At 36.7% G+C, this 19,645-nt stretch overlaps 1 protein-coding gene across 1 annotated transcript in view; it reads left to right on the forward strand.

The window, feature by feature from the left end:
* lgr6 (leucine-rich repeat containing G protein-coupled receptor 6) overlaps positions 1–19,645 on the forward strand; it is a 135,040-nt gene that overhangs the window by 85,449 nt on the left and 29,946 nt on the right. The window contains exons 3-6 of the mRNA XM_065286397.2: positions 4,151–4,222; positions 9,078–9,149; positions 15,535–15,750; positions 16,200–16,271. Coding sequence (XP_065142469.1) covers positions 4,151–4,222; positions 9,078–9,149; positions 15,535–15,750; positions 16,200–16,271 — 432 coding nt within the window. The remainder of the gene's footprint in view (positions 1–4,150; positions 4,223–9,077; positions 9,150–15,534; positions 15,751–16,199; positions 16,272–19,645) is intronic.

Raw genomic sequence — 19,645 nt, forward strand, 5'->3', positions numbered from 1 at the left:
TATACTAAAAACCTTGATTATTCTGGTTAGTCACATTGTACTGCTATTATTTTGAACAAGACTGTAGATGTAGAGGAGAACACTGAAAATCAATAGATAGTATAAGAAGGAGAATATAGCGGCTAAGGATAAACCGTGTAAGCAAGCGTATTAATAATGTAACGTATGTAAAGTGCTAGGTTAAGCCAAAGTTGGCTGACTCTCCCTGGGACTAAAAAACCCCCTAGGAGAAAACCCAATGGGAAAAACTCCTAGAAGGACAAAAAACCCTAGGGAGAAATTAATATTTATATATATATATATAGACACGGTAGGGATAGGAAGCGGGTGAGCGGATTAAACTGGTTCAGCCGGTGGTCGTTGGTCGCGCATCGGCTGGGCATCATGTTGAAGGACAGCCAGTAGATCAGTGGTGCGATGACCTTCACAGCAGCAGGAACTGGGTCTGTTTGTCTCATTGTCCTCGGGGTCGAGGACGAGACAGGGAGACAAAAACAGAATTCTATTAGCGTATGGGCCGTTCGCATGTAATGCAAGTGTCATACATTATAGTGGTTTAAGTCAGCTTGGTTCCAGACAGGCTAACTATTGCGGCATAAGTATATTACCCATATGAGGTATGTGAGTGCTTTGTTCTAGACAAAATAACTACTGTGGGAAAAGAACATTTACTGGACAATCTATGTGAATGCTTTGTTAAAGAAGAATGTCTTAAGTTTAGATTTAAATTGCTCGACTGTGTCTGATACTCGAACATTTTTAAGTGAGTTTCTTTTTGACAAGACGCATGATGCACTTAGGTTCAAATGACACACCAAACAGTCAGTCAGTGACTTATGAGGGGCACAAATTCAAAATGTGTGTCATGTGAACCATGTGCATTAGTGATACGCGGGTCAGCGTTTTTTCCAACCTGTGAGTCCCGCTTTTATGAAATATTTGGAATTATCTATTCACAAATTTCCTACCCTAATTTCTCCCGCATATCATCTTTCATCTTTTAATTCTCTGTTTGTTTTGTTGTTTTGGCTGGCAGTGCAAGCTTCTTAGCGTTTTGGTGATGTGAGGCCAAAGGTTTGGGGATATCAAGTTCCGTTGCAGAAGTTACGTTGCCACGTAGGCCTACGTAATTTAACCTTATCAAAGAACTTAATAAAATATGAAAATATATTTTCCCAAATATTTAATAAATGCTACAGAGAATTAGACGCAACATACGTGTTTTTTTATTTTGTTTTTAATTACCCACCCCGCAATAAAATTACAATTTCTATACCCACCCCAACCCGACCTGCGGGTTACGAGATGACCCGCACATCACTAATGTGCATCATGCGCCATGTCAAAATACCAGCCACGCACAAAAGGATTTATGATAAATGAGACGCTCAAAAAATGCGCAAGACACTAACTTAACACTAAACTCTGAATATGCATGATATTAAGCGAGAATCTGGCAAATGCAAGCATCTCTTTTATCATAAACACTTTAGACGTGTCTGCAGCAGGCTCGTATTTTGAAATCACAAGTAATGCACATAAGTTTACATAACGCACCGAACACATATTTTGAATGATGAGTCACACATATGACAGGCTACATACATGTTGTGACGAGCTTTGCATCCTACACCCTCGAAAAAAAAGTCACCAGCCACCACTGCCGAACACATATTTTGACATGACGAGCCACACACGATATTCCGAACACATATTTTGAATTTACTCAGTTAATTGTCTCTGTAGACAGCCCAGGCTCCACAAACTGCAACAAAAACAAAGTGGTGAAACCTACCACCACAAAACATAACAAAGTGTTTCAGCCAATAAACGACATGAAGTATTTGGGAGTGGGGGTTGGGCGCGTTCATGACTCTTTCAGAAAGCACGGAAGGGAGGGGAAGGGGAGGAGTTAGCTATGCTCCGTTTTGTTTGACAACACTTCGAACGTCAACAAGAAGTGACGTTACACACTTATTTAGAGCGCCTTTAAGCAACCGTGATAAATGGCAACCGAGCAGTGTTGTTTTTGACAGCCCTTTTAGTTTTAGTCTTAGTCTTTTGGACGAAAATGCTTTTTAGTTTTAGTCACATTTTAGTCACTTATAAACTTGATAGTTTTAGTCAAGTTTTAGTCGACGAAAACACAAAAAGGTTTTAGTCAAGTTTTAGTCGACGAAAACGCAAAAAGGTTTTAGTCAAGTTTTAGTCCAGCGTCATAAAAAATAGGTGCGTCAACGAAATCATTTCGTTATCGTTATCGTCATCGTTGACGAAAACAACACTGCAACCAAGCTGACAAAATACACTATTGGGTGAATTGGCAGTGGCAGGATCACACCAGAAAGCTGAATTTCAAAAGTATATAACTGGCAAAGAATTGTTTTTCAGTGAAAATATTATAGAGTTTTTTTTAAATATGTTGTACAGTTAAAATTCTACTTACAGCTCTTTTAAATGCAAATGAGCTGCTGCTTCCGACCCTGTTTTTAACAAGACAATCACCTATTGTTCATAATAAACGTGCGGTAATGAATTTTGTAAAGAAGATTTAAAATAGAAATTATGACCTAACTGTGACGTTTGGCTGGTTGTGGGCGGGGCCTGCACAGTGTGATGTCATTTTGCCCAGAAAACGAAAGCAGCTTTTTACAGGGATTTAAATAAAAGGAGTGGACAGATCTGTATCATTACAGGGTGGTTTTGTACACACAAAGGCAACACCCAGTTGTGTTCAAACAACATATAAAGTGAATTTTTAATAATAGCTGACCTTTAAGAGAACCTGGATTTTCGAGCTGTTGTTCAAGTGTAAGAGGAGATCACAATTAATAGGGCATACACATTTACTCTTATAAAGAGACTTTTGGTGCCCAGTTACTTTTGAATGGCAGTTTAAATAGAAAGATGTTTCTCTTTCATGGCTTGGCTTGCGATACCCATTGGCGTGGATCTGTCAGACCAGGTATAAACCCACTTCTGAGTTTTCTCTGGGCTCATGTCACCGTTATTTTGCCTTTGTACACTGCGGTTGTTCTTACACTGGAGCTGTCAAACCCATCACGTTAGCTCAGCTGACTTGCATACTAAACACTGGCTGCATTTCTCCCAAAAAAAATCATCACACACAGGAACCCATTTGGTAATAGGGAAAGACTGAAGTTACTCAGACAGGATGAAGCAAAATCGGTCTGGCGGTACGGGTGGTCTTGTATAGGCTGTCATGAGTCTTTTTTTGAGGCTTCAACAAACTATTCTCAAACTCTGCCACATAGGCAATAACAGGAACGGATGCTTATTAGGTGATTTGTTTGATAAACAAATTGATTAGCCGGGATGGGTTAGCCCACAGCTGGCTGATATTTATTCTGACTCTCTCTCTCTCTCTCTTTTTGGGAAGGTCAAAGGTATCTGCGGCAATGCTCGCATGGCTGTGGCCGGTGTGTGACTTATGCAATGGCTTTAGCATGTTACATTTTTTTAAAGGAATTTCTGTAGCTAATCTGTAGCTAATTGTACAAATACGTCTCGCACAACCCAAATCGTAATTTGGCACCTGTGTCACACATTTTTCTTTAAATCGTAAGAAAAAGCCCTTGTGCAGTGTACTTTTGCTATGGTTACTTGGTGTTTTTGTGAATTTGTCATTAGTGAAAGATTGTTTAAAAGCACTTTTAAAAATGTTTTCTTAAATGTGTTTTCCGCGATCCCTAATGCTCCTTATGGGAGTTTCAGCCCCATCCTCATTCCGTATGTTATTTTTATCACCTCAATAGCAACTGTATCCAACAAATTGATTTGTACTACGACATGTCTGTTGTCACGGGAGGAAAACAAACTTAAAGTGAATTCGGATCCTGGCTTCTCTTTCAAAATCCAGTGACATGTTTGGAAAACATATAATAAAAGTGATCTCCATGCGAGAAACTAGGAGCAAGAGAAATTCAAATCCCAGATGCTGCCGCTCTACTTCCAAGGAGATCTCTCGCTTCCCTGCCGGGTTTAGAGTGTTTTTGCTGCAAACTCCTGAGAGCGCACAGATTTGCACGCGCATTGCCTTTATGAATTCACCAGATTGTCATCGTTCTGCTAAAGTCATCAATGCGTTGGACTGCAAATGAACCAAAGCACTTCTTTTGTCTTTCCACAGGAGGCTTTCGGGCAACCACCTGAGACACATCCCTGGCTCCGCGCTTCAAGGCCTCTACAATCTCAAAGTCCTGTAAGTAACGAAAGACAGAGATGGAGAGAGGTTGTGTTTCAGTCGGAAAATAATAATCAGGGTGATTCATCCCGAAACATATTTTAGAGGAGTGTCACTGCAAAATAAAAAACACAATGGCTGACAGGTGACGAGTTAGGGTTTGTGTGTGTAAGTTTTTTTATTATGTTATTTAAATTTAATGAGTTCTTTAAAGGAATATTTAATATTTGATCAACAGTAAGCATTTGTAGTAAATTTTTAATACAGAGGTCAGATTCTGCTTTTTTTTTTTAAAGCAAAACTGCTTTTGTTTACTTGTTTTTGAAGTGGTTGAGGTACTTTTTAGCTAGTTAAGCTCGCTGTCTGATCAACTAAACACAGTTTAACACTGAGCGACTGCAGGACGGGCTGGGAGACCAGTATGAATTATATATCCAATTTTAGAATTAGAAACATTAGAAAAAAAGCAATAACAAAGCCCCACCATAAGCAGATTATGCTAAAATGTATATAAAAAAACATAGAAATAGAAATTTAAGTCTTGTGGGTATGCTTCAAAACTGCTTAAGTCTTGCTTTTAAGTCAAGATTTTTCTCACAAATACTTAGTACTTCCATGCAAAGGTCAACTTTACCATAAATATAGCGTTTATTAACATTTTTAACCATACTGATGTCTGAGAGGTACATATTTGGTGGTTTAAATACTCATGTAATGTCTCTCTTTTAAAAGTTTTCCATTGCAACGTTTTCAAGCTTGTCACGTCCATAACAGAGAAATATCACAACCATAACATTGTTTCTTCCTTAAAAATGCACACACAAAAAATATTTTAAATATGAAATATTTTATGTTCTTTGAAGAGCCATCCCTTTCCATTTATTGGTTAATATAACGTCTATTTTGTGCATTTTAATTCACATTATTCCTTCAATGTATGCAGTCTCCCAAAAACTTTAACATGAAATAACGCATACACATCTGAATATGAAGATATGCACATATCTAAAATAGAAAACACGTGTATAGACTGATTTTTTGATGTCTGGACTGTGTCTTCAGAGGTTTAGGAAAATCTGAACAGATGGTTCAATATTTCGGTAATAAATAAATTTCTTTACGTTTTGACTGAAAATGTCTTATCCATTATTCTGGAATCAATTTTTTGATAAAGTTTAACCTGTATTGAATTTGGAAAATTCCTTTAAAATTGTTTGATGGAAAGGCACAGGTATCTGTCTCATTTCCACTGTCAGAGCCCTGGATTGCCCTTATTCACGTCAACAATTCGGCCAAAAATTTCCACACCCTATTCCATCTACCCTGCTGTGCTTTCCTGAAGGCAGAATTTGCCCTGTATTGCTATTCAATCATCCACCTACATAAACTTTTTGATTGCATACCTCAGGAAATCATCCTGCCAAATCGAATAACTTCAACGCCCCACAAATTGGAAATGTCTCTTTAAATAACCTAAATAGTCTCATTTGTGTCTAAATCAATTATTTCAATAATTATACATTTGAAAAGTTTGATTCGACTGTTCATTTGTCTAGATTTAAAGTGCTTGATGAGCCAGACGTTTTGAATCCTACCCAACATGACTGTTAAAGCAAAGAAAATGTTTTTTACAAACGTGTTTGTTGTCAGAAATCCTATTTATGTGGTCAGTGCAGACAGAGACCGGGTTGGGTGTAACAATAGTTCAAAGTCTTTTTTTCTCTGTTTTCTGTATGTTGTTGTACGGCTAACTAACCTTTTAACCACCAAACTTGTCAGAGGCACGAGTAGCCGCCGGCCCAATATTTGTTTAAAGGTTAAACAGAATGATAAAAAATGACGACAATTTCAAACAGGTTTAACATTTTTAAATATTCCTCCTTCAGATTCATCCCTTTGGTTGACCCAACGTAACCACAAATCAGGATGCTTGAACAAACTAACTCCGGTGTTAACACGTTTAAGGAAAATTAACCTACATGTTTCATATTTGTTACATAAATATTAATTAATTGTAACATTTTACATTTACTGAATAGATATTAATGGGGAATCTTCATTTTAATGAAGTTTCTTTTATTATTATTATTATTATTTTATTAATGCATTATAATTTTATGCCAAATTAAATGTTTCCCCTGCTTCTTTTAATGTAAAGCTGCTTTGAAATAATTACTAATTGTGAAAAGTGCTATATAAATAAAATTTAATTGAATTACATTTTTCCAAAAAATATTTTGAAGTCACACAATATTTGGAGGACCCCTACAAATACCACCACGGACCCCCAAGGGGTCCCGGACCCCCGGTTGAAGACCCATGACTTATAAGGTTGTGATTGGATAAACCTTTACTCTTATTATAGTATTTTCCTATCATTTTAAAAAGTTACCTTACATTTAATTCAATGCTTCAAGGTACACTTTTAATAAACAATGCCATAAATTTATTTTTATTTTTTTGCTAAATGGTTCCATAAAGAACCTTCATCATATGAAACACAATTCTATATCACAAAAGGTTTTTTAGATCATGGGGTTTTCAAACTGGGGTCCAATGACCAGATATTGCAGAAGTTGTAGCCAATTATTTAAATTTATTAACAATTTGCTGTCTTTATTACAATTATAATTTCTCTGTTTTCTATACAAAAATATGGATTTGTATTTGAGGAAAGGTCTCTCTCTAAAGGTCTTATCATAGTGTATGTGGGGGTCCCTGTCATTAAAAGGTTTGAAAACCTATGCTTTAAATGCTTTAAAACAGACTGAATGGTTCTTTGATGAACGAAAAAAAAATTTCTATTGCATTGCTGTGAAGAACCTTTAAAACTTTTATTTTTAAGAGTGTGCTTTTACACTTAACCAAGGCTCAAAAGTGCAAGAAAAACATGATCTCACATCAAGAGAAATTGTTATTTAAAATATGTCAATCCCGCACAACAATAAAACTTTGGGAAGATGAATAAATACTTTGTTGCGTTCAAATGACTGAAGAATTATAACATCATGTCTGTTGGACATCTAAAGTCTAAGTTCACAGCAGCTGTGGTGGCACCATGATTTCCTCGATAAGGAAATCCTGTCCACAAAGGCATACTTATTCTCCCAGACACAGGCAATTCTCTGCTGCTTGGTCAAATGTCAAGACTTTCATTTGATTGGACATGATAAAACTGTCTGCCCTGTAATTAAAGCCCAGCATCTATGACTGCATGCTTTCACATTGGAATAATTTGCTTTGTTCAAAGAGCTCAGCATCATTGTTTCACCGCTTCCTTCTCCTTTTGCTCCCTTATTCTACCAGTCCTTCGAGAATGACATCAATGGCCCACCCAAGCAGTTTCTTCCCCAGTCTGTTAAGTTTTTTACCCCTCGCATGTTCGGATTTTGTCCATTGAAAAGTGCACCACAAAGTCATACCTCCTGACTGATTGATCTCAGGTAACCGCATTGGTAACATGGTCCACTCTTGTCTCTGCATGACAGCTATAACCCCCCTAACAAGCTTTTTCAACACGCCCTGCCATTTCTAATACACCATCCAGCAAATGACACATATGGAAATGGGTAACCGCGACTGCTTTGTATTTTCTACATAAAACTGAAGGCCTTCATTGGTCGCAAAGTGTTAGCTACAAATAGTTGTTAGATCAGCTATAGGCAGGAGGCCGTGGGTGATGATGATATTAAGTACAACAGCCTGACTGCTTTTACACAAATTGTTCTCCAAAAGGAATTTAATATGGAGTATTACCAACCCAGTCTCACGCAGTTGCGTATAAATAGCACGTGAAAATCGCGTAGTACATACACCAAATTCCACTTTGGCGTGCATATGATATGCCAGTCCTTCCCATTCACTTAAATGGCGCATCTTTTTTGTCGTTTTAATCATTTGTTTCTCAATTTTGTTGCTATTTTCTAACATTTTCACTTGGGTTTGGGTTTAGAACAACTTTTGTTATATAAAAATGACATCCTAACCTAATCCCCAATTCTAAACTTAACTCCAAGCGACCATGGCTTAAATATAGACAAAAACATGGAGAAACCTGCACTGAAAAAAAATTATTCATTCAATTTCCTCAATTTTTTAAGGTAAGTGGTTGCAGTCAATTTGTTTAAGCTACATTAAAAAAATAAAAGATTAGTAAAGTAAAATAAAATAAAATAAATTTTGTTTAAATGTAGCTTAAATAAATTGGTTGCAAACACTTACCTTAAAAAAATGGAGTAAATTGAATGAATCATTTTTTTCAGTGTGTATATTAAATAACCTAGCAAATCTCAAATCTAACCCTAAACCCAAGCAAAAATGGTTTTAAAAAAAACAGGAAAAAATTTGAAAAACCAATAAATAAAACAACAAAAAAGATGCGCAGTTTAAGTGAATGCACTGAAAAAAATGATTCATTCAATTTATTCAATTTTTTTAAGTTAAGTGGTTGCAATCAATTTATTTAAGCTACATTTAAACAAAAGTTTTTTGTTTTGTTTTGCCTCTTTAATTTTTTTTTAAAATGTAGCTTAAATAAATTGATTGCAACCACTTACCTTAAAAAAAATGGAATAAATTGAATGAATCATTTTTTTCAGTGTGGGAAGGACTGGTGTTTCAAATGCACGCCAAAGTGGAATTTGGTCTACGTATTGAACGATTTTCCCACAACGTGCTATTTATACCCATTTACATGAGACTGGGTAGGTAATACATGTTTTCGGCCAGTTGGTTTGGGTATTTTTCTTAAACAAAAAAGGTTCAGAAAAAGCATCACACAAACTGGAATTTCATGAACACAGACGAGTATTGTTACTGTATATAATATTATTTATAACACAACTAATCGTTGTCATTGATGGTGTCTTTGTAGGATGTTGCAGAATAACCAGTTAGAGAGACTGCCCGGAGAAGACCATTGGGAATTACCCAATTTACTTTCTCTGTAAGTATCACATACTTTATATGATCTCAAAGAAACGTGGGCTGTTATAGATTATATAGAACATTGATGTATATTTAAGCAACACTGGATAGGACCGCATGCCAAGAGTTGACCTCCTAGTTATGACCATGACTCGAAGCTTAACAGTTGGAATGAAATGGACTGTCTGGATTCAAAGATTGTTCTCATGCTATAGACGATCTTTATATCATACAACATAGGGTGATGTTAAACATTCAGTATGATATCTTAGAAGGCAGAGGAACAGCTGGTCAGTGACCTTGTGTCAGTTGATACAATGTTTTCAAATGTTAACAGTGCTGATTAGCATATATGTGACATCATCGCGTTGTCTTTGCATTTGATCTACTGTTGGCACCTGAAATCTGCAATTTGCTTCTACCCTTTGATCTGTCACATTATATTGTATTTTAACACAACCGGATGCTACTTTTACATATCTGTTCTGTAGTCAGACATAAAACGAGTAGGCTATAAAATAGTGACTAAACACGACCATAAAACACCTTGGGGCGGTTTCCCGGACAGGGATTAGACTAGTCCTAGACTTAAACACTTTTAAGAGCTCTCCAAACTGAAAACAACTTGCCCTTACATATCTTAAAATACATCAGTGCCCTTTGTTTTACCTCAAAATGCACACAGGTAATGTTTTTAGTACGGCATGTTTGTTAAAACTAGTTATATTTCCTAATTAAACTAAGGCCTAGTCTTGGATTAAGCTAATCCTGGTCCGGGAAACTGCCCCCTTGTGTTTAATCCAACCAGTGATTTATAAATGTCTCATGCAGCTTTTACTACTGTTGCTCTTCTCATCAATGTGGTGTTGTGTTATGAGCACTTGATTTTAAATGTTAGTTCACCTCAATCTGTATACATTTCCTTGTTCTGCTGAAAACAAATAAAGATATTTTGAGCAATGTTCTTAAGCCCCATTGACTTTCATAGTATTTTTCACTACTATAGAAATCAATAGTGCTCCTACTTCCTGGTTAATTATAAATATCTTCCTTTGTGTTTAGCAGAACAAAGCAACTCATACAGGGAACTTGAGAGTCAATGATGAAATCATTCTCATTTTGGGGTGAACTTTCCCTTTAAGAAATGTCCACTAGGAAAGATCAAGTTTGCAAATGAAGACAGTGGTTAAACAAGTGTTTTCCTGGCTATAGCGACTAGCATATGAGTTGTACGTTTTGTGTTGTAACTTTCTTATCATTAGCACAAAGAAAACCATCTAGAATTACTGTAGGTTATGTTGGGGTTTACTAGACAAATAAGGAACAGATAAGGTGTAAAAAAAACTCATACAGTAGGTCCCTTTTGGGTGCGATCCAATGTTTAGAAATCGATAAATATTAAAAATACAGTAATTGAGCAAATTTGGGTTTATCGGTTTCCCTTAGCTTTTAGTGTTAAGTTATCTCACAACTAGGGCTGTCAAAAGATTAATCGCGATTAATCGCATCCAACATAAAAGTTTGTGTTTACAAAGCATATGTGTGTGTACTGTGTATAAATATTATGTATATATAAATACACACACATTCATGTATATATTTAAGAAATATTTGCATTTAAATACTGTATATACATTTCTATAATTTATATTATATATAAATATAAATATTTTATACATAAATATAACAATTTTTTCTTAAATATATACATGATTGGGTGTGTTTTTATATATAAATAATAATTATACACAGTACACACACATATGTTATGTAAACACAAACTGTTATTTTGGATGCGATTAATCGCGATTAATCTTTTGACAGCCCTACCAACATAAACAAGACACACATCCAAAACAAGATAACTCTTTTTCAAAAATCTTGTTGTTTTTTTTGATTGTGCATTCCAATTAATATTGATTTACAACGGGCCTGTTGAATGCTTCATTCTGATTGGTTGAGAAACTAGGGATGCACCGATACCACTTTTTTGGAATACGAGTACTTGCATTTCAGTACTTGCCGATACCGATACAGAGTACTTAATAAAAAAACATGATTTAAATTTACAGGTAACAGCTTTAGTCATATAATTTAACAAAAAACAAAGGACTAGTTTTCCAGGTGTTGTAAACTCTGCCTCTTTGGACAACACAAGAGGCATTAACCCCTTACATGCTGCTCAAACATAGACATTTCTCAGACCGTGGTATCGATTCCAGGTATCGGGGGACTTTTAACGAGTACGAGTACTTTAGAAAATGTGGTATCGAGGCCGATACCCGATACCAGTATCAGTGCATCCCTAGAAATGTTCCATGGGTGTTGATTATTTTTCTGTAAACCGCACACCTAATCTTTTAAATGTCTTAAAAATAGGCACCAGAGCAATGTTTGTGGTAACCGTGGTATAAGAGGAATAATTAACTCCGGTCCTTTAAATTTTTGAATAATTTAAAATAATTTCCGCTACTTGTTGTGCCGCATTGCCACCTTGCGTGTGCATTATTTTCAAATAATTATTTTCGACGTCAATTACTCCTCACTTAAACTACAGTTGATTTGTTTTTATTTAATTAAAAAATGACAGCTAAGTAGCACACTAAAACACTTAAAAACATGACAAAAATTTAAAAAACTGAGTTATCTCGTATTGGAACCAAACTCTTCATATACAACTATGATATTCCAGAAGTCAGACAAGATCCTTGAGAAAGGTAAACTGTGACTATGTCACATTTAATATCAGAACAGTCAATGAGAGGAACCTTCACAGGCCTGTTGGAGCATCTGGAACCTATGAGGAACCCACAAGACACTGCGTTCTGGCTCCTGAGCAACCGCTGGGAGATTCAATGAGCTGTGAAGAGCCCAATTTTCCATCAGTTACTCTTCCCTAAAGTCCAAACTTCATTCCGAAACGTGCCCTCTTCCCAACTGCTTCCCCATGAAAAGGTCAGAATCTAAATATCGTCTGGGATTTCGTCTGGCCTTGTCCATCTGCTCCGCTAACATCCTCCCCTTCATTCCTTTCAATTATTTCAGTTCCTGATGCCAGTCGGCATCCTGGAGTAGAGCCACACACCCTGTTCTTTCCAAATGAATAATTCCATGTAAATATCCATGTGCTCATTTCCGCCTACCTTCGCGAGGATGTTTTCATTAGAGTCATGGCATACAGATTTAATTCCTTTGCCACCAACAGAGTTTTCCGCATGGAAGACACGCTTGCTTCCAGAAGAGGCTCCAGACGCACACAGATTGTGTACATGCCCACCCTGTATCGAGGCAGAACTCTGGCTTACATCCAGCTAAGTTGCGCTCACTTTCAATTTTCCATAACAAAGAAAATGCAGGGATTCAGCTAGGTGCTCTGTCCTGGGTTCCCACAACAGTGCAAAGACATTTATATCTCAACAAACATGTAATTTAGGGTAATGATAAGATGGGGATCGGTTAACCACTGGGGGGGTACGTAGACATAGGGAAGATAAGTTGAGGCAGGACAGATGACTAGGGATAAAACTCATCTTTGTTTCTACATGAGAGTTTAGGACTGTAGGCTATACTGGCTATGCTCAGCACAGAGCATCCTTTGATATCAAGACCACCCTCCCAGGATTAGGGAGATCTGATAAAGGCATCTATCCAGTCAAGGCTGAGCAACAAATATTGCCTTTCTTAAGCAACAGGAAGCAATGCATTACCTCTTGATCATACAGTATGTTTCCCACCAATGAGATACCACGAAAAGTGACTGCAACACAAGTCTTGAGAATCTTAATACAGGTGCTCAAGAGGTCAGTGTTTACTTTTCACAAAACGCTATCGATCTTGGATGCAAATTCATGGAAAACGTAGTGTGAGAATATGAAGGGATCTTTAATTGTGCTTTGGGTTCAAGTTCTTCCCCATGAAGTACCCTGAACTAGAGGACTTGAGGGCCAAGGAGGGCAGAGGGGAAGTGAGGAGAGGCCATTTTAAAAGGAATGAGTGTGAAAGGTCACAATGGAAAAATGCACAGGAAGTGCTTGAGGCTAACTCCACGTGCTCGTCTGCTATCATACATCATGACTCGGCTGAGCGAGGAAGTTCTGCACGAACCCCCCCCCCCCCACACACACACACACTGAATCCGGGGGCAACATTCATTAGATCAAAGGCTTAACTTGTTGACATAGGGAGGACATTCATCTTGGTTGTGGAGATGTCAAGGTCTGTGAACAACCAGCTTGTGCTTCATTCTTAGATTTGTGAGAGAATTCCAAACGTCTTCTCTTTCAATTATTTCCAGCAGCCTTTGATTGTTTCTTCACAGCTTTTATCTTAAGCGCTTTGTTTAATTGCCAAAATGTTGGAGGGAAGAGCATCTCAAAGCCTTGCAGTCGACATGGTGCAACAATCACTTGGTGGCTTTAACCAAATCAACTCTCCATGCCACAAAGCTAAAAACCATGAAATTAACAATCGGTGCTATATTAAACCATATGAGCACAGGAAGAAATAAAAGAGGAATAGCTCATTTTCAAAAACGCCTTCATGTGGTTCGATCAAGTGTGGGATCTTTGCTTTGGCGGCCTGTGTTCGCCTGTCAAAAGCGATTGCACAACTTTCTTCATCTTTGAAAAGCAAGTACGTGATTAAGGAGTCAAATTTCCAAATGTAAGAATCCACAAAGCACTACTATCTTGTGTTCCTGTAGCTCAATTGGTAAAGCATTGCATTCAGGGGCGTCAGTTTGTGTTGAAAAGTGGTGGGGACAAAAGATTAGATGAAAAAACAATACAGCAGGATGGGAAAAATATTCAATAACAGTGCATCAAAAATGGGCATAGCCTAGGCCACACTGCAAAAATAACTTACTTTCTTAGTATTTTTGTCTTGTTTTCAGTAAAAAATATCTAAAAATTCTTAAATTAAGATGCTTTTTCTTGATGAGCAAAACGACCCAAGAAAATAAGTCTAGTTTTTAGACCAAAAATATAAAATTTAAGTGATTTTGTGCATAAAACAAACAAAAAATCTGCCAATGGGGTAAGCAAAAAAATCTTGAACATTTTTCTTATACACTAAATTCAAGAAAAATTCAGATTGGCAGATTTTTTTTTGCTTGTTTTATGCACAAAATAACTTACATTTGATATTTTTGGTCTAAAAACTGGACTTATTTTCTTGGGTCATTTTGCTCATCAAGAAAAGCATCATAATTTAAGAATTTTTTGATATTTTTACTGAAAACAAGACAAAAATACTAAGAATTTTTTTTGGGTCATTTTAGAAAAAGTAATAGTTATTATGTTTAAGTTACTTTTTGTGGATAATGTACATTGTTTCTTTCTGTATCTAAACTGCATTGCATGTTTTATTTTGTGCAATTAAACCTTTAATATTTCTTGGTTCGGTTGAATTTTCATAACATTTTAACCAAATGCAATTCAAAAAGTGGTGGGGGCATGTCCCCAGCGTCCCCAGTGTAAATGACACCTACCTGTATGATTGCATTAGCAATGCAAAAGGTCATGGGTTTGATGCACATAGTGATTAAATGTATGTCACGTTGAGATAAAAAATGTCTGCCAAATTCACAAATGTAAATAAAGGCTTAGCAAGACACCTGCAGACTTCCAATGCTTCTTAAACATTCAGAGCAGTGAGGGTGCTAAATTCTCATTAAACAAGTCTATGCTGGATCTAACAAATATAGCTTCATAATACAGTCATATATATAAATCGCTAGGAGGAAAACTAGTGCTCTCAGTTAGTAGAACGAACAAAAGGTCAAACCAAAAGCGGCAATGAAATGATCCTAATTATGTTATCATCAAAACAGAAATGTTATTACCACAGACGACAGCACGGTATTATCTCTTTAGTTAGACACAATTTCTGCCTCTTTTGTTCGCTTGTTTTCATGTACCATTGTAGGGCGTGGTAGTTCAATAGAAAAGAAGCAAATGCTAGATTTCGTGACAGTACACTGCCTAGACCAGGATTGTTGCCATCAACCAGGTCACAAATACCGCAGCTGGAGTCGTGCCATATCAGTGTTAAAAAGTTACAGGAGAACAGAAAGCGTGGGTTGGGTGGCGTATGGCCTCTTGTTGACATAGGTTCAGAAACGTCAATCAGTGATTCATCTAGATAGTAGTAGAACGCCGTAAACAAGATTCCTATGAAAGCCCAATGCCTTTCATCTTTGAATTCTCATGCATGCCTTGTAAGTGTTTATTTTTGCAAAATTTTTCCTGGTGTTTTAACAATAAGTGCACATGTTCTTGGTAAAAGTTAAAAGCTTAACCTGGTGACTAGTACAGAACTGTTGTAGATTGCACAAATAGCATCAACTTCAAAAGGCATCACAGCAATAAACATGCAGATGCTTTTGTTTCTCCCGATAAACACAGGCGTCTGGATGCCAACCTGATCACGGAGGTCCCTGCAAGGACCTTCTCGGGCATGCGCTCACTGCGCCACCTCTGGCTCGATGACAATGCCCTAAAAGAGATCCCAGTGAGCGCACTCAATGATCTCTCATCACTGCAGGCCATGACCCTCGCCCTAAACCGCATCACCCACATCCCAGACTTTGCCTTCAGGAACCTATCCAACCTAGTTGTGCTGTATGTATCTTCTCATGATGTAGCAAAATTAGGACATGAACTTGACTTAACATTCTTAGAAATAAACTATTTACACCACACATTAACATATTTTTCTCAATCATAACCATTGTACATGGCAATTTGAGGGAATGAGGCAGTGTTGTAGTCCAGTCCGAATCAAGACCAAGACCAGAGATGGAGTGTCGAGTCCACATCCAGCTTTATCTTGACTTGGACTTGACATTTCATCTCTGGTCTTGGTCTTAACGGTTAACTTGTTTTTAAAATACAATAAGGAAGTGCATAGTTTGTAAGAAATGCATGCTTTGGCTTGATAGGACACCACAACTCCAATTCTTTTTGAAATACATAGTTGATTAAATTAAATTATCTGCAAATGATTGACAATAATTTGAATATGAACAGGTGTCATTTCTACAGTTTTCTTTTGATGTTTACACATTCAGGCATCTTCATAACAACATGATCCAGACTCTCGGACAGAACAGCTTTGAGGGACTACACAGCCTAGAGACTCTGTAAGTAATACCGGTTATTATTTTTTTTTGATGGATGTTATAAACCACATAAAAGCAGTTCCTGTTTTTTATGCAAACACAAAATGATCTGTTTTTTTATTTTAGCTCGGACCTATAATCAATTCTAACCAAAATTACAACAAACTTAATTTGACTTTACTCATCTTAAGTGGTTTAGCATTAGATGACTATTAAGAAAATCAGGGGCCGTATTCACAAAGAATTTTAAGGCTAAAAGTAGCTCCTAACTGGCGAATTTAGGAGCAACTCCTAAAAATAATGGGCGTGTCACTCCTAAATTTAGGACTCCTAAATTTTTTCACTAAGAGCAATTCACAAAGCATTTTAGCCCTAAAAGTAGCACCTAAGTCTGGGACAGCTTAAAAGAAGTCGTGAGGACTCCTAACTCACTAAGACCTATTCACAAAAGATCTTAAAATGCCTTAGGTGCTGATCCTCCTTTACATGGACAGTTTCACCAACTCAAAAGCATTGCAAGTACTTAAAAGCACACTTTAATGTAAGCATATTGTTTATGACATTTGTTTCATAATTCATTACATTCATGACAAGCAGGAAGTTTTTTAGAATTACATGAAACAATAATGATATTAAATATTTAATATTATAGGCATACCTGTTGCCATGCTAGTCTGTTTAAAGGCTGCAATCTCAACCCTCTACTGCGATTGTAATGAATATACCACCGCCTCTCACATTCGTCCGGGGTCCGCGACATAAGTGGGAATGTTGCATTGATCTGCAACAAATCCTCTCCCATCAGTAATGCGCGGGTTGATCCGAAATGAGCGGATGCATGCGGTCACCCGCGGTTACGAGTCATCCAAAAATATTTTTAATGATATTCGGGTCGCGTTCGGTCGGGTCGTTTGAAATAAAGATGGCAATTAACTATTAAACAATTACTACTTAAAAAAAATGCTGGCCAGGGAGCGGGTCGGGTACACTATTTATTTTTTATTTTTTGCGGTCCGAGTTGCGGGCGGGTTAGTTGAAAACGTTGGTCGGGTGCCAGTTGTTTTGTACATTGACCCGCGCATCACTTTCTCGCATGTCTCACGCTTAGTTTTGCTTGATATCTCAGTGCCGAATTTCCCTTTTATTACGTTTCTTTTTTCCAGCACCAACTGGGCCAGCAGCAGTAACTGATCCTGCATCCATTTGGGCTTTCTTTTTCGTTTTGGCGAGTTCCACCATCATTTATTTATTACATTAGGCATGGGCAACATTTCCTTGCTTTAAGTAGTCTATTTAGGCTAATAGGATGTACATTAATTAAGCAAGTGTTAATGCAATGTCGTTTTTTATTATTAGGCAATTGGCGGTTTTCATTTGTATTAGGCTTGATTTAATTTAATTTAATTCACGACTTTTCTTTAATATATGCATTTCGATGGCATTACTATTATTATTATTTTGTATAGGACACAGACATATTTCGATATTGTAATTCCATGATTTGGTGCGTCTGTGTTATGTTCCGCATGACAGCCCTGTCATCTAACAACCAATCACCGTGGTCATTGCGAGGCAGCTCGTGCATGAGAATTGACGTCATCCGTAGCAACGAAGACTCACTCTTAGTTTAGGAGTTATCATTTTTCCTTACTAAAAGTAGGTCTGAAAGGCGTTGTGAATAACTTTTAAGAGAAAACTCCTAGCTAAAATCTTTTAGTGCGATTTAGGAGTACTCTTAGTGATAAGATAAAATTCTTTGTGAATACGGCCCCAGAACTTCACCTATTGAGATGTCCACTTTAATTATAGTTCCTTGTTTTCTGAAAACACTCTTACCTCTTATTAAAATCGATGACTGTATGACAGGCTTTGATCAACAAGTGTCCTTATACTGACCTCAGTTTTTGTTATGTGATGTCTTTAGTGCTTTTTTAATACAAAAGCACTCATACGTGCAAGATTTTTTGAAGACATAAAATGAAGGGTATTCAAAGCTATTTCAGTGCTATGTATTGACAAAAATAAGCAATAAGGTACTTGAGGCCAGTGCTGTATCATGTATAAGTCCCGACTGACTCGGGAGTTTTATTTATGATACAGCACTGGCCTCAAGTACCTTATTGCTTTTATTACAACATGATCTCATGGAAAGCCGTGTAATAGTCATGAAATTCAGCTTTTTTCGTGCCTTGAGCACGAATGTCTTTTTTTGTGTCACTCGCACAAATTTCTATAAATAGTTTTTCGTGTCCGTGGCACAGCGTTCTTTTCGTGTCATTTTATGCATTGTTTTTTCATTTTTCCCCCCTGTTTTTAAATCATTGTTACTTGGGGTTAGATTTTGGGTTTGGATGTACTTTTATTTATTGGTTTCGACATGTTTTTCTTCCGCTTTTAAAACTATTCTCGCATGGAGTTGGAGTTTGGGTTAGGATGTCTAAAAATGTAACAAAAATTTATTCTAACCCCAACCCCAAGCGACAATGGTAAGAAAATATGACAAAACAATGAGAAAACAATAAATAAAATGCCACGAAAAAGAAGTCGTGTCACGGACACGAAAAACAGACATTTTGAGTGACACAAAAAAGACATTGGTGCTCAAGGCACCAATAAAGTCTATATTTCGATGGACACAAATAAATTACTTAAATTTTTGTGACTATACACAACTTTTCTATACACAAGTCTTTTATTAAATGGTTACCACACAATACAAATATTAAAGAAAAAAATATACATATTCATCAACACAATTTTCATGAAGTAAAATCAGTAAAAGCTTTTCTTCCACTGGAAAAAAATTGTCCCTGACCGACGGTGAACAAACAAAATGTTTCACATATGTTTATATTGCTATGGGTGGTTGCTAAGGTCACTGTGCAGTGCAGTGATGCACAAAATTGTTGTGTGCGGTGTGTTTTAAAGTAAATAAACCACAGGTATTGATCAGATTCAACGACTGAAAATAACTTTATGCTTTAGTGTGTTAGTGGATAAAGTATTAGCATAGATACCCAAACATTCTTTGCCATTGACTGTAATGATCAATCAAGATTTTTGATTCTGTTGTTTACACCGAGATCTGATTTGAACATCATAGAGGCATACAGTACATTACATTTTTAGGTGCTCAATCCTTTCCACAGACTGTAGCTTTTAGGTATTAAATATAATTCAAACCTATTCTATTACTGGTCAGATCAGACCTATGTTAGATGCACACCATATGTCATATTACCCCTTGTACATACAAACATCTAAATGTATTTTATGTTAATGAGTCCTTTTTGATGAGACACTTAATGTGCTTTTATTTATATTGCATAGACAGGAATACATTTAAAGCATTATGATTATATGGCAACGTTTTTACATTTTATATGACAGCTGGA

Source organism: Paramisgurnus dabryanus, chromosome 21 (assembly GCF_030506205.2).
Source record: "Paramisgurnus dabryanus chromosome 21, PD_genome_1.1, whole genome shotgun sequence".
Taxonomy (NCBI): Eukaryota; Metazoa; Chordata; class Actinopteri; order Cypriniformes; family Cobitidae; genus Paramisgurnus; species Paramisgurnus dabryanus.